The following is a 26,269-nucleotide window of genomic DNA, read 5'->3' as shown; positions in this document are numbered from 1 at the left end:
AAAATATTAGATTTAATCGTACATCTAACCGCTACCAGTCGATAAAGCGTTAAGAGAACACATTTCTTCAATCAATTATCAACGCCACTTTCGCAAGTTGATGCGTATCGAATTTCTATTGTTATAGAAATATTCAAATTGTACGTCAGAAATCTGTCAAGATCGTTCCAAGAATGCGAAGAGTTTCCTGGTTAAATGAGTGTCGTCTTACCGGGCAGTCCTTGAAGCAACTGCGTGACAGCGAAAACGAGGAAGAAGAAGGATGCACCGCAAGTTCGCTGTTTCCCGCGTGGCGCGAATCAACGAGTTGCGTAACGCGCCAACTTGTTCGCACAACGTGCTCGATTCTCGTTAACACTCGATATAACGGCGAGACACACGAGAGGACCACTGATTTGTTTGCACAATGTGTCACGGAGCACGAGGGAGAACAATCCGTTTGTTTTTGGCGCGAAGGGAGTCCGCGTTTCCGGCGCGAGGCTACTACGAACGAAAGAGAGGGAGCGACAAGCACCTTCCACCGCGGCGGCTGGAGCGCGACTGACTGGCCGTGCCGGCTCGCTCTGCACACGGCCTCGAGTTTCGAATTACCCGCAACTTAACGACACTACGTTCTGTGTTCGTCTTGATCGAGATGAATGTGCGATATTACGCGAGCATTTTTGAGTTGCGGCGCATATTCGTATATTAAATACACGCGAAAAAAATATATTAATCAACCGTTTTCACTGGAAGCCATCTGGTTGCAGTGTGCAAACAAAAATTGCGGTATATTAACCCTTTGCGCTCGGCTGGCGCCTCTAGAGCGACATATGTAACTTAAAAGGGATTTTGCGAACGTACAATTTCAATTTCGCTTATATCAAAATACAACTAATTATTAATTGAAATAATAATATTAGGTTGTCCCAAAAGTTTCTTTCGCTTTATTAATAAGTAATACATGCACGATAGTTTATGTTTTATGTTACATTACTGAATCGTGCACGATTCATTTTGCTCTTCATTACTGCTACAACATGAATATCTATGAAATTAGATTGTCTATTTATATAAACACGACCACATAAAATAATTGAGTGCAACTCGCGAAAGAAACTTTCGGGACAACCTAATACATTGAGTCATAAACGTTCGTAGATGATTCTCTTCGAAGTAGAGTTTTTGGTTCCACAGAAATTTATTAGAAACATGGACTGGATTTGATTCTGTAGAAAAATACCTAAAACGCAAAGGGTTAAATTCTTAAATAGTGTAGCTTTGCAGATATGTAATTTAGTGCGGTGATGTTTGGTTTAAGTGAATGTTTAAAGGGGTGCATTTATGACAAGAAATCAAAATTGCATTTTATAGGAAATGGTCTCCTACACCTACCTTTCTTTAGCTTCTTTAGGAAACAGTTTGCGATTTAAAAAAGAATTTTCTACGTTAACGTATGTTAATCTGGACTAACATTAATTCCACCGTACTAGTAGACTGCGGATCTTTATGCATTTACAGGAAATTTGAATTTGCAAGAACCTACAAAATGCAAACAATATGGAAGAATATAAAAAAGATTGAAAGTAAAGTTCACGTTGTAATATTTGCAGAATAAAATTCCTATTTAGGTTCAATTTTTGTAGGCATGTTTGCGAAGATTTTATTTTGCATAAAGATCCGCAGTCTAGTTATTAGGTACATCAAAAAACTGAACATTATAAGTAGACAACCAATAAAACGATGAATAAATTTCAGAAACTAACGAGTTAAAAAGTACACGTACACATAAACTTTCAGTAAGTAAAGTGTTAACTATTCAACCGAATAAGTGAATAGCGAAACTTCACCCATCCCTGACGCCTGAGGGCACCAGTCTGTCACAAGATCACGATTCTTTTTACCTGGATGAAAAATTGTCGGGTTTTTTGCGCGTAGTCGAATCACAAGAATATTGTTTCTTACGAAAGAAATGATTGGTTTCTTCGCGTTAAAATTTTCAATCGTCACGGCATTGTTAAATTACGATGCGCCCGATGGCCGTAATTTAATTTGACAGCTCGAAGATCGATTGCACGGAGAAAGGGACACTGGAAAGGGAGGTCCACTCACAATAAGACTGACCCACGTAAATTCCATTACGTAGCCTCGTCTATTGTTCACGAGCTATCTATGTGCGCATAGCGAAACAAAGCGACGAAGGGATTAGTAAACACGTGGCAAGACAGTGAGCAACATAAACAAATGAGTCCTATCAATCCCCGTGGTACACCAACAATGAACCACCCCAAATAAAGGCACTACGCGAGAAAATCAAAGACTCGCGGCTCTGAATATTAATCGAGGCGCTAACTAGCGGAAGCAAACCAAACGAAATAAATTACCATTAGGACGTACATCAAATCTGATTTAAATAGGAGGAGGACGGTGTTATTTATCAAGCGATAAAATTTCGGTAATCGCAGAACAGTTTTTATTACCAAATCCAATTCTCTCATATCGGAAAGTGTCGGTGTGATATATCTGCATTAATCTTCGATAGAACGCGTCGTAAATTATTTACATAGAAATATTACATTAGCCTTAATTTCGAGTTTGTTTCGTAGATCGTTCGACTTCATAGCCGTTGATCGAGAAATCCACGGAATCGCAAGCGCGACGAACGGTTTTTCATCGTAGCGCGATAACGATCACGGACGGTAGAACCTTTCTTTCGAGCAAAGACACAGCTTGTTAGATTTGTTTTCCCCTGTAACTAGCTAAGACGCGGAAAAACTGGTCAGGCATCCCGTGACGATGCCCAGTTACTATGCATTGATAACGAGTTGCGAAAACCCACGGAAGGAAGAAGTAAAACACGTCAACGACAAGCATACGATTCTACCTTTCTATATTACTCTTTTCTCTTTTTTTTTTCTTTTTGTTGTTCTGTTTCGCTTACGACGCCCAAGGGCACGTATGTCGCATAAATATGACCCTGGAGCGGACGCGTGTGCATGACGGAGAACGGTGATTACGATGATGACGATGATGATGATGACGATGATGACGACGATGATAACCAACGCATGAACCGTTGCACCGAGATTAATTTGACTCGACGCATACGTATCCGTAGTATGCGCTTGTCCGTGTACGTTTTATGTAAATTGTGACGTCAACGAGTGGAAATTACATAGCGAGGTGACCCTTCGTTCGCTCCAACTTCGACGAAGTTACGATGGGGGTGCTAGAAATAAAGAAAAGAATACTTAGACCGGGGAAAAATCTGTTTTGCCACGTTAGCTGCTCTTTTAAAAGAGAAGGAAATTGTATCCGTTAGATCGATTTTTAGTTCTTTTGGCTCTGCGTCGTTACTCTGCAGAGTGAAGTTTTTCCTTGCTCGCTTTTTACACTCTTTCGCTTCTATCGAAGTTTCAAGGAATTCCATGATTTCCACCCTCGCTAATATTATTACAACTAACAATACCATTGCCACTACCGAACCATTAACTAAATATTTAACTAAACGACTACTCAACACTCGATGACTGGAAGACAGAGGCATAGCGATGGGGTGGCAGGTACAGGCACGTGCCTCCGGACGCTATTGGCGAGGGGGCGCCAAATGGCGCACAGTGGTTTTGAAATTTCAACAAAGTCAAATTGTAATGATAGTGCTATATTTCTGAATAAAAAAAACTATTAAAAAAATCAAATTATATGTCTCACAAAAGCCTTAAAACTTTTGGGTAGTTTTTGAACATATTCAAATTAGTACAAAGTCAAATTGTATAAGGATAGTGCTATATTTCTGAATAAAAAAAACTATTAAAAAAATCAAATTATATGTCTCACAAAAGCCTTAAAACTTTTGGGTAGTTTTTGAACATATTCAAATTAGTACACATCGGAAACTTTAAGTAATGGAGTGATCTGAAATTATCTGTATTATAGGGGAAACCCCTCTCCCACAATATGATAAGAGGCTCAAATTCATTGAAATGCCGCCGGGCGCCAAATTTCCTCGCTACGCCTCTGTTGGAAGACAAAATTCTTCTTTAAGTAAACGCGAGACGAGCACAAATATGTGAAAAATGTCATGAAACCGATGAGTATCGTCGGAGTTCTCGTTGATTCCTCTGGCATTAAATGTCACCACGGACACAGTGAACAGGGCGATCGATGATGCAATTAGTCGACTATTTCTTTAATTATGACCGATGACTCGTGACTAGATTTTTAGTCCTCTACTAGATCGCCACCATTCAAGTAAACATACCAAACGTGATGAATTTTGAACCCACTATCGGGTGCCTCGGCCTGAGGGTCAATGTAACTCTCACAACCATAACTACTTTACCTAGAAAATTAAGTCGAAAATACAAGGGAAATTAATTTTAAGAAGATGGATGCGTGACCGTTGCCTCTCCGCTTCTATAAACCGATGAAGATCGTTACGCGCGAAAATTCTGTTCGAGATGTACACTTGGTCTCGTAAATATTCGTACCCTCGGTCTATTGAAGAAGTTTGACTAAATTAAATAATAGCTTCGATGTTACTAAATTAATTTTTATGATTGAAAATCATTTTATTTTCGAAACAAGGGTGGGTGCTAACGGGCAATGTAACGTTTGTGACATACAATGAAGCATGGATAGAAGCAGGAACAAATGGATAGATATGAGATACTGAAAAATACGGGAGGTGCTGACAGAGAAATGTAAAGTTTGTGACATACAATGAAGCGTGGATAGAGACGGGGACAAATGGATAGATATGAGATACTGGAATACGGTGGTGCTAATGGAGAAAAGCTTTTTATTGAGGTTGATTTTCAATTTCTTGATTCTTACGATGAGCGTGAAATCTGTTAATTTTTTATTATAAATATGTATATATGAATAATACGCTTGGAAACATCGAACCTACCATTTAATTTAAACAAATTGATTCGATAGAAATGGAGGCTACGAATATGTATGAGACTAACTGCATTTGTCAAAAATGGACAGAAGTTCGAGACGGTAAGAAAGAAATGTATTACCATCAGCAGGCGCTGGTGCAGGTGCAGCCTCTGCTGGGGCTGGGGCTGGTGCATCGGCTGGAGCTGGTGCAGGGGCTCCCTCGGCTGGTGCAGGTGCAGCTGGCGCTCCTTCCGCAGGGGGTGCGGCTCCTTCGGCTGGTGGTGCTGCTGGGGTTCCTTCCGCTGGTGCAGGTGCACCTTTACGAAATCGCAGTTACCTTACTGCACCCTTTTCAGGGGTCAGGACAAAGGATTTTGCCTTTCTAATCCCACTGAGTAACCAACCCTTTGCAGGTATAAGAATCGAAAGGCAAAAATCCTTTACCCTACACCTTCGGTGTTAACACTAAACCTACCGACATTTCATTTGTACCTATTTCTACTGGAATTGATCTGAGATACACTTATTTCAATTGAATGGAAAAATATTTCACGTGGTACTCGACAAAATTTCAAACTTGTTCTTTTCGAAATTAAAGCGTCATATGACAAAATTCTATTCTATATTTTCGATTCAATTTTTCGCGTAGACTCGCCCTCTACTTGCTTGTATCACCGGTTACGGGACACCCAGTATTGCGTATACAAGAGCTGTACACAAGAATGACCGTCCCTGATGTTACCGGCAGGAAGGATCAGATTGTTATTACGCGACTTGGAAACGGACACACAAATATAACCCATGTCTACAAAATTACTAAAAATCCACCTATTACGATTTGTAATTCCTGCAATGTTAAATTATCTATTCCACATGTATTACTTGACTGCCCAATGTTCCAATCTAAACGACTAGATTTCAAACTTCCAAAACATCTCGGTGACTGCCTTAACAGTCTTAGAAATATCACTGCGACTCTTTCATTTTTAAAAAGTGTAGACTTATATAAGAAAGTTTAACTGTAGTATATGTGCGATTAATTTGTAATTAATTTGTAACTATGTGTTATACCGTGGTCGCTAATGACCTTGCTGTTCATGCGACCATTATAAATAAATAATTAAAAGAAAAAAAAAGAATGACCGTTTTCAAAACATTTGTATCCAGTTTTACACGTTATTCGATTTAATTTCACGTGAAATATTTTTCCATCTAATTGAAGAAAATGTCTTTAAGACTAGCCACTCGTTCGATCATAGTAGAAATAATCGCGCATGCACGTCGGTAGGTTTAAGCCGATCGCACACGGAGCAACCGATTTGAAATTAGTGTTGCAAACCGTTTGCGCTCTTTGTTTTACCTACTCCATTATCTTTGTTTTACCTAGATCCACGGTCGCATGCAACTAGTTTCAGTGTGGTTTGAAACTGATCGGTTGCGCCCGTGTGTAATCGGCCTTAGGGTTAAAAGTCATGCACTACGGCGCTAAAAAAACGAAGAATCACGATAAATGAACGACGAGACTTTACAGATGATTACACGAAGATTGCAAGAATTATTGTAATAGATAAGAAATAATTGCAAAAATATTGGCATGATCACCTTCTGCTGGTGGTGCCGCAGGCGCGCCTTCCGCGGGTGGTGCACCTTCCGCGGGTGCAGCCGCGGGTGGCGCTCCTTCTGCGGGAGGTGCACCTTCGGCGGGCGGTGCACCCTCTGCTGGAGGTGCACCTTCAGCGGGAGGTGCGGCAGGCGCGCCCTCCGCTGGTGGCGGCGCTGTTCCGTCCGCAGGGGCAGCTGGTGCACCCTCAGCCGGTGGTGCTGCACCTTCGGCTGGAGGTGCCGCGCCTTCTGCAGGTGCAGCTGGTGGTGGCGCGCCCTCTGAACAAGCACATGCATCTTACTCTTTCTAATTCTACTCTACGCATCCAAGGACGGACGGTGAGCCTCGTCTGGGCTTTCCTCTTCTCGATGGAACGTTGGTTTGCTCGCGTCGTTAACGTGAGAGACGTTGAAAAATATGAGAAGTATTAGAGATAATGCAGAATTGGCAACACCAAAAGTAACGCAACGGTTAGAGTCTAAATAGAAATAGAAACATCGATACTCGATGGATTGATAGTCTAGGTCAGAGGTGGCCAACCCGCGGTCCGCGAGATTCATCACACTTTTACAAAATATATTTATTTTATAATGGCCAAAGTAGTGAGAATCAATGTATCGGGTTGTCTGGAAAGTCCATGCCGATTTTTAGTAGGCGGTACAGGTCTGAACATATCGAAATGGTTGAAAACAAATAACATGTGGACATCCCTTAAAAGGTGAAAAAATTGTGGAACAAAATGGTACATATATAATTCAATAAATATATATCGAAATTCAAACGTGTCTTTGAATGTTTCTTAAAAATTGGCACGAACTTTCTGGACAACACGATATTAAAAATATACATTAATTTTGCATCCATATATTCATAAATTAACTGTCGAAATTATGAGAAAAAATTAACTTTGATTTTAAAATAATAATTTCACAGAAAGTTTTCACAAAACATGGTCGAAATATGCCAAGGAGCGCGCACGCGCCCCATCGATTACGTGTCGAAAAAACCTGAAGAGCTGAAGAGCAAACAAATGTCTATAATGGGTCTAAATCTAATACAGGAATTCATAATTCTATATGCTTATATCAACAGAGTTATAATGTATTTCGAAAGTGGCCCGCGAAATCATTTGGGTTAGCCACCCCTAGTCTAGGTAGAATACAAATAGTGTTACGATATAACAATACGGTCACGATACTTTTGGGATTGCTCTGCACAGACGATATCGATGAAAATACTATCGTTACAATAATATGCTAGTAATATACTGAAAGACATCACGATCGATGATTGAAGGAATCTGTGAGGGTGTTTAGAATCGATGTACTGACCAGCTGGAGGCGCGCCCTCCGCAGGGGCTGGTGCTCCTTCCGCAGGAGCCGCCGGCGGAGCTCCCTCTGCCGGGGGTGCTGGTTCTGGCGTTGGCGTTGGTGATGGTGCTGGTGCTGGTGCTGGAGCTGGTTCCTGTGGTGGAGGTGCTGGAGCTGGAGTTGGCTCAGGCTGAGGCGAAGGTGTAGGCGCGGGAACTTCTGGCGGTGGTGGTTCCGGTGTGGGCTGCTCTTCCTACGTGGGAACAATGCGTCAACGCGTGCAGAGTTTAACATTGAGATCATGCGATCATTATTTTCTAACGGTTGATTCAGAGATGAGCAAAACTATATTCGAATAATGTATGATTGAAATGAATGTGTAATGGTTTAATCGCGACGTTTATTCAATTGAACAGTTATCATTGACTGGGGTTAGTTGTAAATCCCGGCTTCAAGGCTTGTATAAAATATAGAATAACGAATGCGCTAACAGCTTAATATTTGAACATCTAGTCCCGTAATTCTAGCGTCGAATGAATTACGTTGCTTTCTCGTTACACGTCATTGCGATCTAGATAAGGGGTATGCCCATCTCTGAACCCGGATATTCGTATCGTTTACGTTTTGATGCAAACATACCGACCGCGATTTAAACACTCGGAAATAATGATAAAACGCTCGTTTTTTTTCCCGTACGCGAACGTGACATAGTTTATTTACTCTCGTGTTTACCTGAGCGGAACGCAGTGAACGCGGTCGGGATAAAATTTCGTTTGCAGCGACGTGACACGTCGACGGCACGCGCGTTAAATTGCATGATTTACGACTGCTGTGCGCGTCCTCGCAAATGTACTTGCATTAAACAGGCGTTTATAGATACGCAATTTGTCCTTGCGAGCGATAATAGCATCGGTGTTGCTCTGCGCGGGAATGTAGGTTGCCGAGACTAATCGAAAGTTACAATTTTAATTTCTCGTGTTCAATTTTTTTTAACTTGGCGAGTATCAGCGAGGGGCAATTAGACAGAGTAAATCCATTTACGTTTGTTATTGGAAATACCACGGTACAAAGTACGATTGAAAAATTGGTTAAGTAATCGATAACGATTGGAATGTACCATGTATAAAGTTTCATCGGGTTACGATGAGTGAGTAATGAAATAATTCCCGATCGATACGAGTGCGCAACTTCAAAGCGTAAACATTACACGGCTACGTAGCGAATCCATGAGAAAGCTCTGTAGCGAATCGTAATTAAGCAGAAATTAATCAACGAAGCACCTACCGTGCCTGTTGTTTGCCTAAAATAGAATCGATCCGAGGATTCGCTAGTGAAATGTAAAACCGAACGATTCGTTAACAATGTCGTTTAACAAACGTCCGATGATGCGTCATCCATTTACGACGCCGACGCTATTATTTACTGTAGCGCAACGACATTCAAATGTGCATGACGAAGTTGACCCGCGTTGTCCTTCGATAAGGTTGGATTACTCATTGCGTGCAACGATATCTCAGACCGATGATATACATCTCAAGAGCAACACATTCTTCGATGAAGAATAAAAAACAACTTTTATATTCTAAAGAGTACTCTGCACGATTCATTTAGATTCATGATTTATCGATCAAAGATGGTACGATTCAAGTCGGTGTCGCGCACATTTGACTAACTCGACAGCAAAAATGAACAAAAATTTGCATAGAACTGAACGACGGTATTTCAAATTGTTATCTAGGAAAGATTGAAACAGAAATAAATTGGTGCTCTGCGCGAGTATACTCGTCGAATTATTTTGTTTTTGTCGTGCTCAAGACTAGTTAAATCGCATGAGCTTATTGCTAATGAGTTAATGAGTTAATTTGAGCTCTTTCCTATTTAAAAAGCTCATGCCATTTAACTCGTCTTGAGCACGACAAAAACAAGATAATTTGACGAGTATACTCACGCAGAGCACCGAAGAAAAGGTTAATGCATCGTCGGTATTTATGGGATTCTCGTAAAATTTCTCGGAAGGATATGCACGATTGTGCATATACTCTATCATTTGATACGGCTCGTCGTGTGTTTGAACGCGAACGTGATCGTCTCTAGGAGCAAAGGTTCGAGCATGGTAAAAGTCTCGCTCCTTGCTCGAAGACTGATAATCGCGTTGTAATTGAGCCGTTCGTGGAATTAACGACGGTATTAAGACGCACGACTCTCAACATTGATTCGAATACGACAGAGGTGTTATTACCTCCGCTCTAACATTTGATCGAATCGAAGACGTCGGTTTTCGTGGGGAATTAGTCGATTCGACGATAACGACGTGGAGCTTGTATATAATCCTGTACCCACGTTTTGCGAGGTTCATCGTTTACAGTGAAAGTAAAAGGTACACAGGGTTCGTAACCTTTAAGCGCGAAAAATAACAGGTTTTTACTGAAATTACGGTTATCAGGCTCGCCATGTGTCGAAACCGTCGTCTTCGATCATCGATCCACGGAACGAAGGAAAATCACAGAGATGGAGAAACAATGGACACGTGGAAAATGGATGATTAAACACACACATGGAGTACAATGTTTTTTTTTTTCATTGTCGTTAAATACTTTGCTTTACAATAAACCTTAAATAACGGTTCCCATTCTTGCTATCTCGTTGCGTTTCATTTCTCCCTTCATCTGACTCACAGAAAATTACATGTACTTGGAGGGCTCACGAGTAAAAAATAAACCAACATCGACAAACGGAAACAAATGATACAGGGTTTTGTTCCTTTTTTTTTTTTAAAGAAAGTATACATACATATATTCTGGACGAGAGTCAGTCACAAAATTCTGAATTCTGGATTAAATCTTCGCTGGATTGTGCGAAGATAAACGTGTAATTTGGGGAATCTTCGTGGACAAGACAGAGACAACGTGATTTCTGCGTGCAAATCGGGAATATACGTTCATTAATGACGATTAAAAAAAAAAAGAAAGAAACGATAGAACGAAAGAAGTGACAGTGAGGAAGTTTTGAGTTCTTGCGTCGAGATGTTATCGGGTTGGTGGATGGACGATCCCTTCTCGAAAACGTCGAGAGCGAGTTTCAGTTTCTCTCATGCCTCCACCTCTTCTTCCTTTACCTTCTTTTCCTCGCCCTTCTTCGACCAGTCGGGTTTCTTCTGCAAAATTCAGAACACAAGCGTGAGTGGTCCGTGATTTGGCGAAAATTCGCACACGCCAGGTCTTTGGTTAGCTAGGTCAAGGTAAACCTTCGCAAAGCGGGGGTAACGCGCCTGGGAAATCTTCGTAAGGTAACGTTCTTCCAGAGGCAGAGACAGGAAAAATTGTATTCGTTTCTAACGTGGAACGTAAACTTCATTTTGTGACTCAAACTCTTATTCCTATCGAAGAATGAAAATTGATCCTTTACGAGTTATTTGCAATCTTCATCCTGATGAGAATTTCGCCTGTCTCTTTCAACGGTGACTTTTCGCGTAAAAAAATCGATCACGTTGAATTATCAAAAAAATTGTTCGTGTCCACCTAGAATTTTGTTCAACAGGCATTGCCAAATCCACTTTGTTTCTCCAACGTTTCGACAATGTATCTTCTCTGTTCGTCATCCAGAAAGCCGTGCAAGTTGTTAGTGAAAAATGTCGCGAGAGAAGAGTTTGAGAGAAAAAATCACGAAAAAGAAACGATTCGAGTAATTCCGTGAATAACAAGATACATTCGTCGACAATATTCGAAGCTCGAACGTCAAAAATAAGTGTTCGCAAAATAAAAAGTGGGACAACGTGTACGCGAAACCGATGGTCGCATCGTTAAGGAACATAAGCTTTCTCTATAGCTATCCTATCGTCTTCTGTGCATCGCTCTTTCACACAATCCCTGCAAAATTCTATGTCTTTTCTAACACACGCACACTCTCCCCTAAAGAAGCATGCCGATCTACGAGTTGATCGTTAAAGCTTTACCTTATCTTTTGACGCGTTCTGCGAACATAATGCAAGAGCAACATCATTAGTCAACAGATAAGACGTGGACAATTATTAGAGCATACGTACTAATTAATAACTTAACGATTAACAACGCGTCGCTCGCGATTCATGGACGATCAAAGTCTCCGTTACACGCGACTCGCGTGCTGCTATCGATCGTGGAAACCTCGATCGCCGCCGGCATGACTCACGATCGACGGTAGTGGCAGGATCGAACCGCGCATCGACTAGTTCTTTTCAAATACTCTACAGAAATTGATATTTCGTATTAAATGTATTTTAGTCGAATATTCCAACGGTGTGATGTGCTTGTTTTCGAATTGAAATATGTCGTGAGATATTTGAGGATTCCATAGATCCTCATGCTACTAACTGAGGTTTCTATAGATCCTCATGCTAGTAACTGAGGCTTCCATAAATCCTCACGATACTGACTAAGGCTCCTATGGACCCTCATACTACTAACTGAGGCTTCCATAAATCCTCATGCTACCAACTGAGGCTTCCATAAATCCTCATGCTACTAATTGAGGGTTCCAGGTGTATCTTACTCAAAGGTATACAGTTTACACCTGGAAGTCTCAGTTAGTATCAAGCACAACATACATCAACTTCGAAAGTCCCAGTAATCGCTAAAGATTTCCTGTTTCCAAAGTCGACACCATCCTCAGAATTTTAATAATAAAAAAAGAAATAATCCATAAAAGAAAACAATCATGAGGCTCGATGCGCGGTCGCGATTAAACAAAAATTCAGACGGGACAACAATCCTACACATGTACAGCCTGGAAGCATGGCAGCCGAACGATGGCGGTAAAGGCAAGCTGCAAGAGAGCTTTATTGCGTCTTGGAAAGAGATTTTAAGTGAAAGTGATCAGCCTTCGTTTGAATGTGCCCCTTTGAACCTTTCTTAAACTTGCGCAGCACACGACAATCATATCCCTAACTGCGGTGTTTTGCGTGGGGGAGCCTGCGCGCGATCAACGCGTAAAAAGAGACGCAAAAGATAAACGAAAATGAGTGCAGACACAGTAAATAAATGAATAATTAGAGTAAGTGATAGAAACAGAGATAGAGAAGAGTGAAAAGGCACTTGTGAGTAAAGCGCTTCTGCTATTACGTACGAAATGAGGAAGAAAAGTCTGTGAGTTCTTAAATATACTTTGTAAGCCATTCTCACCTTTTATCGCTTCTCTTATATGTATATATTTTTTCTCTTTTAATAGTTACTTTTACCGAGTATTGCGTGCTTGTCGCGCAGATTACCGAGTTATAATAGAGAGAGAAAGAGAGAGAGAGAGAGAGATAGGTAAAGAAGAAAACGACAGCGAGACGCGAGTTAAAAAGCAAATTACAGCGTAGACGCGATCATCGACGATGACTCTCGAATGGTATCGCCACGGAAGATTGAAACGTGGATAGAAAGAAAAGAATTCAAAGCGCGGAGAAAAAATTAGTGGAGCAGAGCGGATCGGTTCTCGATAACACACGACCTCTCGCGTTATCGAACGCCATATGGAATCGCAGTCGAGTATGGTTGCAAAATGTATGCAAAATAAATTTTTGGAAAAAAAATGTACATCCAATCCCTTTCATACAGTTTTCAAAACAACGGAATTTCTAAAACCGAAAACTGTCGGAAACTAACAATTTACGCTGCGCACATGTTCGTTCAATTAGTTTCCAGTATCGTTCGTTTGGCAACGATAAGTGAATTCCCTCCATTTTTGTATATACAAAACGGAAATCGAAAACCAAAACATTGTTCTGTCGAATAAAAAAAATTCACCCGCGAATGTAAAAATCGTCGTGTCGTTGAAAAAGGGTTGGAAATGCGAGAAATGATATTCGACGAAAACATGTGGCTCCATTGGCATGCACTTTTTTCGATCGTTTATTGAAACACAGATATTCCCTTTCTTGTTATTTCTCTCGTTTCGTAACTCGCGATCCGATCATCGACGAGTCGAGGAAGAGACCCGAATTATAACCTGACTATCGTACGTGCAATCTACTATTTGCTCGCGGCACGATCCATGCTGTACAGTAAAACGAACGAATTTTTTGCGAACGGTTCGAGGGTGGGAAATAATGGCGAAACAGATCACGTTGATAAACGTGCGGTAATCGTCGGATGTGACAACGAAGGAAAACATTTCTCCAGAGTGTGTATTGGTCGTGGCTTCCTGACATTCGCGCTTCTCTTTTCGATTCTGGGCTGTTTACGCACGGTTCGAAATAAAAACGCGTGCACGCGGACGTTACTTTATACTTTATGCGTGTGTGGATACTAAAGCTCTTTCAACGTTACATTGTTATTACATGTTGTCTGTGTACGCGTGCGTTTGTGTATCGGTTTCATTCAATCTCTTTTTTTTTTTTATGGTTGTTTTCGTTTTATCTTTTGGCTTTTTAAAATCTACTTCTTCGTCTGCCACTCTGCCTTCTCGGACTTCTTGGGCTGTGGAGAACAACACAATTGCCTAGTCAACTATCGCTACTACTGGGGGCGGGGATTGTACATGTACGAAAAAAAGGAAGGGTCAAAAATACGGTCCCTCTAAGGAGATCCAGAGGATGGCGATACTAAACCCTGCGACGTACGACTTCGCGTGGATTTCAATTGTTCCCCGCGGGATCTCCATAAAGGGATGAACGGTGAACAAAATACTACTGATACAAGGGAAAAAACCTGCCAATTGGGTTTTATACACGGAAAGAAAACCAGAGCCACAAAAACTGTCTTTCTCAATGGCTGCAAAAAAAAAACGTAAGTACAGGCCCGCCCGTCGCATGGCGAAAAAAATTGAAATTCACGCCTCGATCGTGTCGTTCCATGGGAATGCAAGACCAATTTCGTGGAAAGGTCACAACAACCGATGCATTTCATATTTAAAGAAAAAAACAGAAATTGTTAACCCTTTGCACTCGAAGCCTTTTTTTCTGGTATCTACCAGCAACTCGAGATGCTTTCTTCGCATTCCATTGCCACGAATGCTAAGATTATATTGACTTCGAAAATGAGATCTCTAATTTCAGATTTGAGAATCAGATTACCTTTGCCTCAACGACAATCATTTTATTGGCACTTTGAGTTTCAAAGAAATTAAACCTAAAGAAAACCTAGTGGAGAGTCACCTCTCGAGTGCAAAGGGTTAATAATTCTGGTGAGAAAATATCCTTCCAAGCAGCCTATTGCTTCCATTATAGGATTTCATATAAAGATATTTTTCTTGAATTTTTTTAAAAGAAGAAATGAACCAGCTGTGAACTGAGGCTATGATTTGTCTGTCTCGCACAGTAATCGAAAAGTAAAAGACGTCTTGAAACGGAGCTTTGCATTTCAATGAAGTGCGACCGACGAGCGTGATTCGTCGAGCCCGAAAAATACAAAACGGGACGAACCATCGACGGGAGGGGGGGAAACAGTCTACGTAAAAAATGAGAGCATCGATTGGTCCTATCGAAAACGATCGTCCTTACCTCCTTATCTTCCTCCTCGAGGGTGAATTCCTTCTTCTTAACCTGTTTAAGCTGGTTACGGAAGTTGAACTCGGCAGCCTTCTTCTGGAGCTTGGCGAACTTGTTCTCGTACTTCGAGACCTTCTTCAGCGTGGGTTTCATGCTACGGCGAGAAACGAATGGATATTGCTTGCAAAGAATGCGCTCCAGAAATAAAGAATTCATTGCGAAAGTAACGCGAGCCCAGGTGACGCTTATCAATATTTCTCAAAGCCCAAAAGTTTCTATTCTCGAGAGGGTGGAAAAGTGAGAAATCAATGTAGTATTCGCGTCTCCCATACCCAACAATAAGGTGTCAAACGAGAACACGAAACGTAGGGTACGGCAGGCTTTTATTTAATGTATATTGTAACCTCCTATTTTGTATCGACTGTACCTTTTTTAAAACAATAAACATTTCATTAAAAAAAAAAAAAAAAAAAAAAACTGTGGATCCGAGGATCGTGGATTCGAATCCCCGTGTCTTATTTTTCATTTAGACTCCTACATCAATTTTTTCAATTTCAACCCTTTTCGTATCTCGAAAAAAAAAACACGTGGACTCGCCCAATTTTCGTAACGAATCACGGTAACTATGACAAGTATCCAGCAGAGTGAAACAATAAATCGAAAGGTCTACTTACAATTTACCTCGGAGGTCGTTCACTTGGCTGTTCAAGTCCGCGATCTGCAGCGATCGAAGTTTTCGATTAGTTTTACCGTTCGCAGAGACCATCGGCGATTACGATCATGCTTCCATCGAATTTTCATCGCGAGAAACTAGGAAACCGAAGGAACGACGCCCGTTGGAAACTCGGACGCGTCTTTAAACGGATGCAACTTAATTGAAGCGATTAATTCCAACGTAATCGTCCAAGGTATTCCAAATTTCCATCGTAAGGTTTCCAGGGGCGAACGTTCCTCGGTGATACTCGAAAACGGGACAATTCGTACTCAACGAAAGGGAACGCTTTCCCTTTGAGACAATAAACAAACAAACAAAAAAAATAGAAAAATAGCAAACTTTCGAATAGCGAACGCAACGTCACACAAAGCATCGACGTTTCCTTTAATCACGGTACACAGAACGCTTCACAGAAACCGAAAACACATGTGTTAATTAAGAAAACAAAAAAAAAAGAAATGACATACACATACGTACATGGTAGATAACGAAAGAGCAGTAATCGATTAGTGGACGAAAGAACGAGTGAACGCGGTACACTAGCAGAAATTAGCATGCTACCTGCGTGCCAAAAGCAGGCGGGAGTGGTTGGGTGGGTTTTACACACGGACTTGCAGCGAATACAGAGATATATTCGGCCGGAGACACTCGACGAGTCGAGATTGACGGTAAATTGGCTTGCTGATTAACTGCAATGCCATGTAACGGTGGCTGGATGGGCGTAGATGGGACAAATGTCCGCGACCCGGATCATAGAAAAGGTCGGGGGGGGAGGGGGGTGGCGGTCGCGTTGGAAAAAGTTGACGAGGTCGTTGCGCAAGAGAGAAAAGGAATAAAGACGATCGAAAATGACTAGCGAATAGATCGAGCTTGTACACGTATTTGCCTCCTGAGCGCTAACCTCGCAGACAAGTAGCAAATAAAAAGATGGTGGAGGTAAGCTATTGCCGAAGGATATCGATTGTTACGTATTCGCAGGGGTCTCCATACAGGGGTCGCGAGTAATAACGTCCGAAGCACTGATTTTATGAAGTCGTGGTACAGGGGAAGTATTCCTCCGTTTCTTTTTTTTTCGTGAAGAATTGAGTCGATCGAGTTAGTTCTAGGTCAACTTGTTGGTACCTTTCTCGATAACTGTGGATCAAGAGAAGATGAATTCAATGACACATGGTACAATAAACGCCTCAGAAACGAAGCACACGATCAGCATCTTCATTGTACCCAAAGGATCCTTCCAGAGCTCCTCTGGAAGGATCCTCTGGGTCTCTCTTTCCACGCGAAGAATACGCTCGTTAATGTGTTTCGTTTCAGATCTCAAAGATCACCATGTATCATTCGATTCGTCTCCTTTTATTCAGCAAATTATTGCTTTCATACCAGCACAATAAAAAGAAGTAAAGAGGAGTAAAAAGAGTAAAAAGAGGAATAAAATCAGTAGCGCGGCCGTTATTTCGACACTTGGACAGAGACACCCTGCGCACTGGGTGAGTAAATAACGTCGATAGCTATTCTTCTCTCGGTCGATCGTTTCACGATGAAATCGGAATCTTACCGCGAAGGTTTTCCCTTCGTCTTCGGAAAAGTGGCCGCTTTTTCAAACAAATTTATTTTTTTGCGTCTTCAAATAGCTTCCTCGAAGGTAAAACTTCCCGACGGAAGCCACTTGTCGGATTCTCTCATCCCTCGCCGCCCGGCGCCCGGGACTTTCGAGTCTTCTCCTTTCCCGGTTTCGTTTCTCCCTTTGGCGTTCATCGCGCCAGAAGGAGAGCGAAACAGAGAAAACGTGAACGCGGGAGAGAGACAGGCGCACCTGCGCACACAGCGAAACGAAGAGGCTAGGGAGGAACGAGAGGGACAAAAGGATAGAAAGGATCGGGCAATGATAGGATATGAATTTCATTCTGGCCAATCAGAGGGGGCGAGAGGGGCGGGGGAGGGGGCTGGTCACGATCAGCTCTTTTTGTCCACAGAGGGTAAAGAGAACAAAAAAAAAAAAAATGTAAAACGTCCACTACAATCCCTTTCCTGGACCGATGGAATTCTGTTCCTCTCACTGTTCGACGAATCGCTAATTCATTCGACTGGAAATTTAATCGGATCTTCGTTCGTCGATGCACCGACATCAGACGTTTTAAAAATCGAACAATGCCCTTGTTATCGAACGCAACTAGGTTACACGCCGGAATGTCTAAAAATTCGATGTTTCGGGGGAAAATATACGCGTGTATACATTTCGCGTACAACCGTAGCGAACAAGTAAAGAGACAAAGGGTGATTGTAGACCGTTCGACGATTTTGATTAGGGGAGGAACAGATTTCCGCCAGAAAGGATCCGCTATTTACAGGCCCAATTGAACACCATGACAAGAGAGGACACTGACAGTCGGTGGTGCGTGCGAATCGGTGCAAAATCAATTTCGCTCGTTCCCATTTCGACATCGTAGACGCGTGTACGTGTTCGCTTTCACGTCTCTTTCACGAGGACAAAAGGGGTTTCGGGGTTTCGGGGGTAGAAGAACAGAAAAAGAAATCCGTATTATTTTCCTTTTTTGTTTCTTTTTTTTTTTTAACTCTTCTTTCACGTCACAGAGGAAACATTTACAAGGGAGTCGTTCAGACGAACAAAAACATAGAGGGTGAGAAAAATTGGGGTTTGTTTGGCGGGTGGGCGGTGGCCTGGAGAATTTCACAGCATGGCACTTCGGTCTCGTGATCTCTTTAATCCGGGGCCTCGAGACAGTCCACCTTCGTGAGAGTTAAACAGTGGAACAGAGATAGAAAAAAGCGTGGAGAAAGGAGGTGACAACCAGCTACATTTTCAACGGGGAGATACGAGAATGTGAGAAACGAGAACTCTTTCCAAACACTTGATCAAAACTCTGAAAAGGGGGGCGGGGGTGAAAAAAAGGGGACGGGCGGGCAGCAAAAGTCGTAACAGGCGGGTATCGTTCTACGTACCTACTCTACTCTTGCTAGCGTGATACAACATCGACATTACGTGGCGTATTTACTATGTACACTAAGCTTGATTCTTGCTTGAATTTGAATAATACAGTAATTCGTAAACAAGCTTCGAGTCGTAAACAAACCATTGTGTATGTTTCGATTATATACATTCTCAAAACGTCTTCGAGCATCCTCGATCTTCTATTACATAGAGGATCAAGAAGGTCCGGGACGTCTTGAATATGTACATATTCAAAATAAAACCAACAGGGTTACCTCTTGTTGTTTACGTAAACGTTTATCGACGCTTCCCAGAGTATTTCTTTGATACTTCTCGCGTGCGATAATTCTCGGTCGTCGAACACGTGTTCTTCACGTCGGAAAAAGATTTGTAAAATAAAAATCGTAAATAATGCATTGTCTCTTATTTTTCTTCCCTCGCGGGGAATATGAAGTGCCATACTTCCCTCTGACGATGCGGTGATAGTTATGATCGCATGGCTTTCGCGTGGAAAACGTGACGAGCCTCTTAATTATAGGCAGTTCTCCTCGCGATCGGCCGAAATCGCAGATGGACAAAATTATTCAGATCAAAATGTCGAATAACGAACGAAAAACACTGCTAGTTTATTCATTTCAAATCAAACAGAACGTGGTATTAAAAATTCAAGACTCGAACTGATTAAGCATCTCGAATAAATTGCTTCGCGTTGGTCTCATTCGATGTCTATTAGTCGAACAAAATTGTGCCCATCTTCGGCCGAAATGAAGTGAATAGAAAAGATTTGCGGTGACTTCTGCTGTAGCGTGAAAAGTTGTTCCATGCTGTTAATCTGAATATCAGCAGCCCAAAAGAATAATCGAATGATACGATGCGTCGATTTATCGTGGCCATGAACGTTTGGAAAATTGTTTAAAAATATCGTGGAGATTCTCCTCGAAGACGCATTATTCCAAACATTGGCGAAGGTTGCGCAGAATCAAGTATGAAATTCACAACGATCGATTCTCTTACCGTGAGCTCGCAAAATCCTTCGTAGTCGATCGATTCGGATCCATATGGGAATCCCATGAACAATTTCCTGACGGTGTTAGTAGGTACAAGCCGTGCATGTATGGTTAGGCGAATGGAACCAACAGTTTTATCAATAATCGTACAATCAAGCTCGCAAAGGCGCAAAGGGTTGGAAAGAGATAAATAGATGCAGAAATAGTAAAGGCAGAAAGAGAGACGTGAAAGACGCGAAGAAGAAAGTGAGAGGGCGTTGAAAGTTGCAGAGAAAAACACGAAGAAGACGTGAAATGTACAGTGGTAGCGATCGATTCGATACGATTCTTTCTCAGCTTCCTCTTATATTTTTCCGTTTTCATTTTAGTCCACCTTTTCGTTTTAGTTCCTTGTGACTACTTCCGATTTTGCACCGCACACCCACGCACGCACACGCGCATACACACACGCGCGTAGTCTCACGCACACGTTTGATTCTCGCGTGAGATCAAAGGGACCGTCTTGGACCCCGTTCGGTGTGTTTTTCTTTTCCCAATGACTGTGTATATGTCACTTTTGCCCCATGAAAAAATATTACAAGGAAAAAAAAGTCGGGTACACGATGATTTGAAAAAATAGAAAAACAGAGTGAAAGTAGTCCAGTGGAAGCTGCTCTAACGTATTCTTTTTTTTTCTGGGGGACAACGGGCCCTTCTCGTTTCACGATTCTTTATCTCGGCGAGAACACGCGTTATGCGGTCGACAAAAATATGATGCGTGAAAATACGATCGACGGACCAGGTCGAATGCGAACACGTGAACGAAACAAATAAACGGACAAAGTCGCTCGATGACGATCGATGTGGATCGATTTGACTCGATGAAACGTCTCCTCCATAAGCTTGCCCAGCCCTGATCCGAATCTCGCGAGAAGCTTTTGTTTCTTTAACCAAAAGATGGGACCCGATGTCTCGCTTCTTGGAAAAGAGTAGCGTCAACATCGGGGACCTCTCTTTTGCTGGATAAATCAAGAATTAAAACGAATGGGATTTACGAAAGCATTGTTTCCCTTTTCCATTATTATTTTCCACAGTATCCCGCCTTTTTATAATTCTTTAGCGAAAAGTCCCATCAGCCACGCGTGGATTCTGTGATTGCTTCAAATCTGGAATTCGTTATTATTAAATCTATCCTCGGAATATTCGTACAAAACGATGCCTTCGTGAATACCAATCCTCTTAATTTTCGCTTTGTGTCCATCGTTTCGCTTGGCGAGTTAGTAGAAAGCTCGGAAAGCCTATAATCTTGCGTTAAAGAGAGAAAGAGAGAAAGAGATTTATTCGTAGAGACAGACAGATAGGTTCGTTATGAAAAGAGCGAGAGTGACAAGGTGTGCGTTCAAGTGAAACAGATATTTATCTACGTGTCTATGGAAAATGTATGCGAGGAAACAGAATGATAGAAAGAGAAAAGTCAAAGAGAGAAGGCGAGCAAAGTGATCGACGACGCGTTGTCGTGGAAAAAAAAGATACAAAAAAAGAAACATGAGTAAGTGTAAAGAGCGATGTGGCGAGCGATGATATGCGCAAAAAAAAAAAGTTTGCTTTGCGTTGCGGCACTTCATATCCACGCGAAAAAAAGAAAAAATTCGGTGGGCCGTAAATGTACACCTGGACAAAATGATAGGGCAATTTTCGAACACCGCGCACGAGTCTCGCGACAGGTGCCGTAAAGAAGAATGACTTTGCTTTGTGGCCGAGATATCGACCTCCGGAAATAAAGATTGTCGTTGTCGCAACAATAAATGTATGCAATCTATCGTTTCGTCCAGGTGCGTATATTTCTGCGGGAGGGAGAATTCGTCGTTTCGAAAAGAAATTCGTAGAGAAAAAAGAAAGAAAATACAGCCGATTCGAGTAAGGAGATAGGTGGATCACCGAGACAGGACTGACCAAGATTATACAGTAGAAAGTAAAGCTAAGAAACGTCATCGAAAACAGTAACGAAAGAAGGACTGTGTTCCATTTCTCACGTTCGTTATTCTCTCGAAAGTACAAGAAAAGAAGCGAGTGATCCTCTCGTTCGATTTCTGGTTTGCTGAAAAACCACTCGACGTGTTCTCCAAGAGAAACATCGTGAAAGAGAACTCAGAGAGAGACGTATGTACAGAAAGAAGGGGTTGTAACAACGAGAGACAACGCGAAGAGAGAAAGCCAGGGGGTTGGCGCCACGAGAAACGTGCGACTGACTGGTTGCTCTCTTTCTCCTCGCATTGTTCACCGTTTCTTTTTATCCGTTGATATCGGATATCTTTTTTTTTTTAATTTTCTCCTGTACCTCGTAGTCCCTTTTCCGAACTTCACGCTCCAAATCCCACTTCTGACCCTCACAAAGGTAGACGCGGTCGTAATACATTTGGCAAATCTCCTTCAAATCGTCTACAAAGAACATGGAGTGTCTCTCAGATATCTTCCATTCACGATAACGGTTATGTTCACTAAACAGCCAGGAGGCAACGAGAGGAAAGAGAGAGACTTCTTCTTACGTTTCGTAAATAAAACGTTCAAATGCCAGAATAGTCGCGATTCGAAGTTGTAATATTTATTCATTCGGGATAAATGCAAACACAGGACAGATGTGTATCTGTATCTCGGTTGAATTCTTCTAAACGCGTTCGGATCACTTTTGGAAATCTCTCTCTGCCGCTCTGCTCGGGCGATAATAAAAGTTGCGCGAAAGCCGAATGCCTAATCGCGCTGGTAAGTATATTCTCCTCGAGAAAATTGACACGAACGTGACCTGCTCTGAAATCTCTCCTTTTCGTTCAAATGGAAATCGTCCTATCGGCCTCCATCTGTACCGAAACGACACACGAGGCTGCCGCTACTTCGAAGCTTCGATCTCTGGCATCTCGTCTGCGCTCGAGAATCGACCGGATCGGATACGCGAAATTGAACGAGGGAATCGATCGAGGATGCCAACGACGTTCCCGAACTATTCCTCGAGAAAGTAGTGTCCGACGAGCGAAGTTTCGAAGTAACGTCGACCTGGGGCGTTCGAGGGGCCGTGGACTGAACGTGGGCAAAATTCTTATCCGGATCAAAATCTCCCGCGAGAAAAAAATAAACAGCTTTGAAATGGCATTCAGAATGGATTTGTTCCGTAGATAGATGTGTCAGAGAATGGAGATGTGTCCGAATTTGTTAACAAGTAGGATCGATGACACGACAGATGAATTTTTTATTCGTTGTCTACATATCGAATGAGATTCGAAGCTTATCCGAATATCTATCGGGATCGATTCGAATTTTGCCCATCTCTGCCATCGACCACGGCCAAAGACGTGACAACGTTAAATAAAATCCCAAAAAAACTAAAAAAAAAAAGAAAAACGAATCATGAGGGAGGCCGAACAAGAATAATTTGCGCAGGAGGCGAGCCGATCGTATTTACCTCGAATTCTCTCAACCTAATTTGCCTCTCGAGGTCAAACTTATCGCCCTCGAGCGAGTATAGTCTGTTCCAATATGCCGAACAGATCGTCTGGAGCTCGGCTAAAAGCACAAAAGTTTCTCACAGAAGAGAGAGCAACATGAACAATGGGAGGATGTCGTCGGCCATCCTTCGCTGTAAGATTAAATTCTACTCGTGTCCTACTCGTTATTCTGTTTTTCGTGTCAAAAAAGAAAAAAAAAACAAGAAAGATCGTCGATCACGTGACGAAGTTCGAATTAAAAATGTTCTTACCCCGCGACAGCTGTTCCTACGAAATGGTTCCAGCGAACGCTCGCGACGCTGGCCTGCGATAATGATGCATAATCGCGGATAAGGGAAAAGTATCATGGGAAAACAGAGAGATTCTCGTATTGGAAGCAAGAAGCACGAAGCTGACAACTGCGCGTACGTTAACCTGACACGAAGAAAGGAAATTCGGGGAACAAAGTGGAGGGAACGTATTCACAGAGAACAGGATTATTGACTATTTTGCCTACGCGCAAATAAACGAAAGTAAAAAGAAAAAGAAACGAAACATAAATGATAGTTGTTCTACTTCAAACCGCTCACGAAATAGGCGTTACGTGTATTATTTCAACGTCTACTGGCTGGCGATTCTACGCTTCGCGCGTGCCTGCTGTTGGTTTTGTTCTTTCTAGTTTTACGATACGCTCTACCAAAAAAAAAGTGTTGTTTTTCTTATGTTTCTTTCTAAACTATAGTCAGATAATTGGCGAGTACTACGTTAGAGTTTGGTGCAAATTAGATTGATATCAGCCTCGATGCCTAAGTTCAACGATCGTTAAGTAACAGCCGAAATCCTTTCAATTCCATCAAACGGAAACAAAAAAAAAGAGTGATTACTCAGCGTTGTTTGCGCTTAGCGAAAATTCCTTGCGTACTAATGAGAAAAAAGATTCAGAGGATCCAGAAAAGAACCCCCACCGAAAAAAAAGAAAAAGAAAGAAAGATGTTTATCTATTTTTGTATCGAAAAACGTTTCGACCTCGAAATCCTTCTTGGCGACTTCGTACTCAAGGTCGTACTTCTGCCCCTCGAGAACGATGATCCTCTTATGATACTGGGTCAGAACGGACTTCACGTTAGCTGTCAAAATTCGAAGTCATCTTGAAAAATACTCCACTTGACGGGGGCGCAGCGATCGATTTTAACCGACGCGCCTACTCTACTGTTGTTCTTTTCACCCTCGTATCGATACCAACAAATCAACGCGCGCTTTCTACGCCAAAGGTACCGAGGTGCTCGTAATCGTACAAGTAAACAAAAGTAAAAAAAAAAAATGAGCTACACCAAAATATCTGTCCGAAATCGTGGTAAACTCAATTTATTCTCTACGCTTACACAGTACGACTCATTCGAACCCCCGAATGTAAACAAGGTGAATATATTAAACGATTTCGTTTATTGGTGTCTCGCCGACGAGCAAACGGACGGGGACAACGTGTAAAAGCAGGGTGTACAAGTGTGGCAGAGAAACCGGCGGTCAAAAAGCTGAACGAAAACTGACAACGACGTAACACGGTGCGAGTTGTTGCTTTTTCGGCGAGCAGACAGTTCGTATGATCGAGCTGGATCCTAGAACAGGTGCGTTCGATCGCAAATCGCGAGCAAAAACGAGAACTGGTTTGCTTGATGCGACAACATAAAAAGCAAAGTAAATATTACGTTTGGGGGCTGGGGGGTGTTGGGGGAAGCAGGGGGGTGGGGCTGAGGGGACATGTACGTCGAAACCAACTTTCACCTCGAAACCAATCGTTTGCCAAATTAATAACGTAAGTAATTACGCCGTTACGAAAAAAGTATAGCGTGTATGCGACAATTTGTGAGAGCACAAGTTAATGTAATACGTGAATAATCCACGAATTTGTCAGATTACCAAAAAAAAAAAAAAAAAAAAAAAATGTAAAAAGGACGACGTGATAGCATTAAACGAAGAGCGAAAGACGTAGATCGCGCGCACAAAAGTATGCGAACAGAAAAGTGTGCGAAAAAAAAATAGTATAGAGATAGAGAGACAGAGAAAGTATAGCTGTGTTATGTGAAACAGTGAGAAAGTGAACAATAAAAAAGATGTATTCGAAAAAGAAAAAAAAAGACGAAGAGACGAAATGCGAAGCTCCGCGACACTTGCCCGGGTTGCTGGAAAGCAAAGAGGTTTGGCAAAGAGCAGCTCGATTAGGGTTGAAATGGTCGTCGATCGCTCGTGACGATGGACGATTAAATCGATCATGAATCAGTGGTGTGCCACTGAAGTACAACCGTTAATTTAATCGAGGATCGTCACGACTGACCAACGTTTAACTTGATTTACTAAATGATTAAATCAAAGTTTGGTGGTTCGTTGTATCGCGAGAATAGAACAACTATGGAAACAGTGTTCCGGCTCTAAATAAATTCGTAAATTGTTCAACCCTCGTAGTAAAATTAAAGCCTGATTTTACGACGAGGATTTCTGTTGGAAAATCGAAAGTATAAAAATACAAGTCGCGACAATATAAATACTCCCTCGTCGCCGTATAAATAAACGCAATGTTACCCTTGCGTAATCGTCAGTCCAACCGTTTCGAGCTCTTTGCCAAACGCACACGAGGATACGCGGTTCCCTCGACATCGACGATGAATTGCAACCGAGCAAGCGCGGTACTCAAATGCAGTGATTCTTAACCACTATGTCGCGGATGTTTGGCAACAGTCTAATGAACTGCTTTAAGGTTTTTTTTTAAACTGCGTGTGTAATTCAATGACGGAAGTTTGGTCAAAAGCAAGCATCAGTTTAACCTCTTTCTGTATGAATTTCAATTCACAGTTCAAAATATTTTTGCCTCTTTTTAGATCGATGCTATTTATTCAACGCGTTTCATTGAGAACCAAATGATAC

The 26,269-nt window shown here is 41.9% G+C and overlaps 3 protein-coding genes across 23 annotated transcripts in view; all 3 read right to left on the bottom strand.

The window, feature by feature from the left end:
• The window catches only part of LOC128873953 (CD151 antigen-like), a 106,354-nt gene extending 105,802 nt beyond the window's left edge, over positions 1 to 552 (bottom strand). The window contains exon 1 of one of the 2 annotated variants that reach the window (XM_054118022.1): positions 212 to 552. The gene's annotated coding sequence lies outside the window, so the exon portion shown is untranslated. The remainder of the gene's footprint in view (positions 1 to 211) is intronic. The other variant, XM_054118024.1, reaches the window with a different exon arrangement.
• Positions 553 to 2,348: 1,796 nt separating this feature from the next.
• LOC128873610 (skin secretory protein xP2-like) lies at positions 2,349 to 10,231 on the bottom strand. Its single transcript, XM_054117305.1, has 6 exons — positions 10,214 to 10,231; positions 7,801 to 8,032; positions 6,469 to 6,747; positions 5,007 to 5,183; positions 4,241 to 4,321; positions 2,349 to 3,208 (listed from the first exon to the last, which is right to left on the bottom strand). Exons 1-6 carry the CDS (start codon positions 10,229 to 10,231, stop codon positions 3,195 to 3,197), a joined length of 801 nt encoding a protein of 266 aa, XP_053973280.1. The 3' UTR covers positions 2,349 to 3,194.
• A 108-nt stretch (positions 10,232 to 10,339) lies between these two features.
• Positions 10,340 to 26,269, bottom strand: part of LOC128873954 (troponin I) — a 24,312-nt gene continuing 8,382 nt past the window's right edge. For 2 of the 20 annotated variants that reach the window (XM_054118033.1, XM_054118028.1), the window contains 5 exons: positions 23,329 to 23,429; positions 15,901 to 15,944; positions 15,239 to 15,380; positions 11,732 to 11,749; positions 10,340 to 10,933 (listed from right to left, as the gene is read on the bottom strand). In XM_054118033.1, the coding sequence (XP_053974008.1) occupies positions 10,868 to 10,933; positions 11,732 to 11,749; positions 15,239 to 15,380; positions 15,901 to 15,944; positions 23,329 to 23,429 (371 nt within the window). In that variant the 3' untranslated portion in view covers positions 10,340 to 10,867. Of the gene's footprint in view, positions 10,934 to 11,731; positions 14,217 to 15,238; positions 15,381 to 15,900; positions 15,945 to 22,212; positions 22,314 to 23,328; positions 23,430 to 24,376; positions 24,478 to 26,269 lie in introns of those variants that run through there. The other 18 variants (XM_054118038.1, XM_054118032.1, XM_054118037.1 and 15 more) reach the window with 11 other exon arrangements.

Source organism: Hylaeus volcanicus, chromosome 3 (assembly GCF_026283585.1).
Source record: "Hylaeus volcanicus isolate JK05 chromosome 3, UHH_iyHylVolc1.0_haploid, whole genome shotgun sequence".
In the NCBI taxonomy this organism is placed as follows: Eukaryota; Metazoa; Arthropoda; class Insecta; order Hymenoptera; family Colletidae; genus Hylaeus; species Hylaeus volcanicus.
This window is presented reverse-complemented; position numbering and strand designations above follow the sequence as displayed.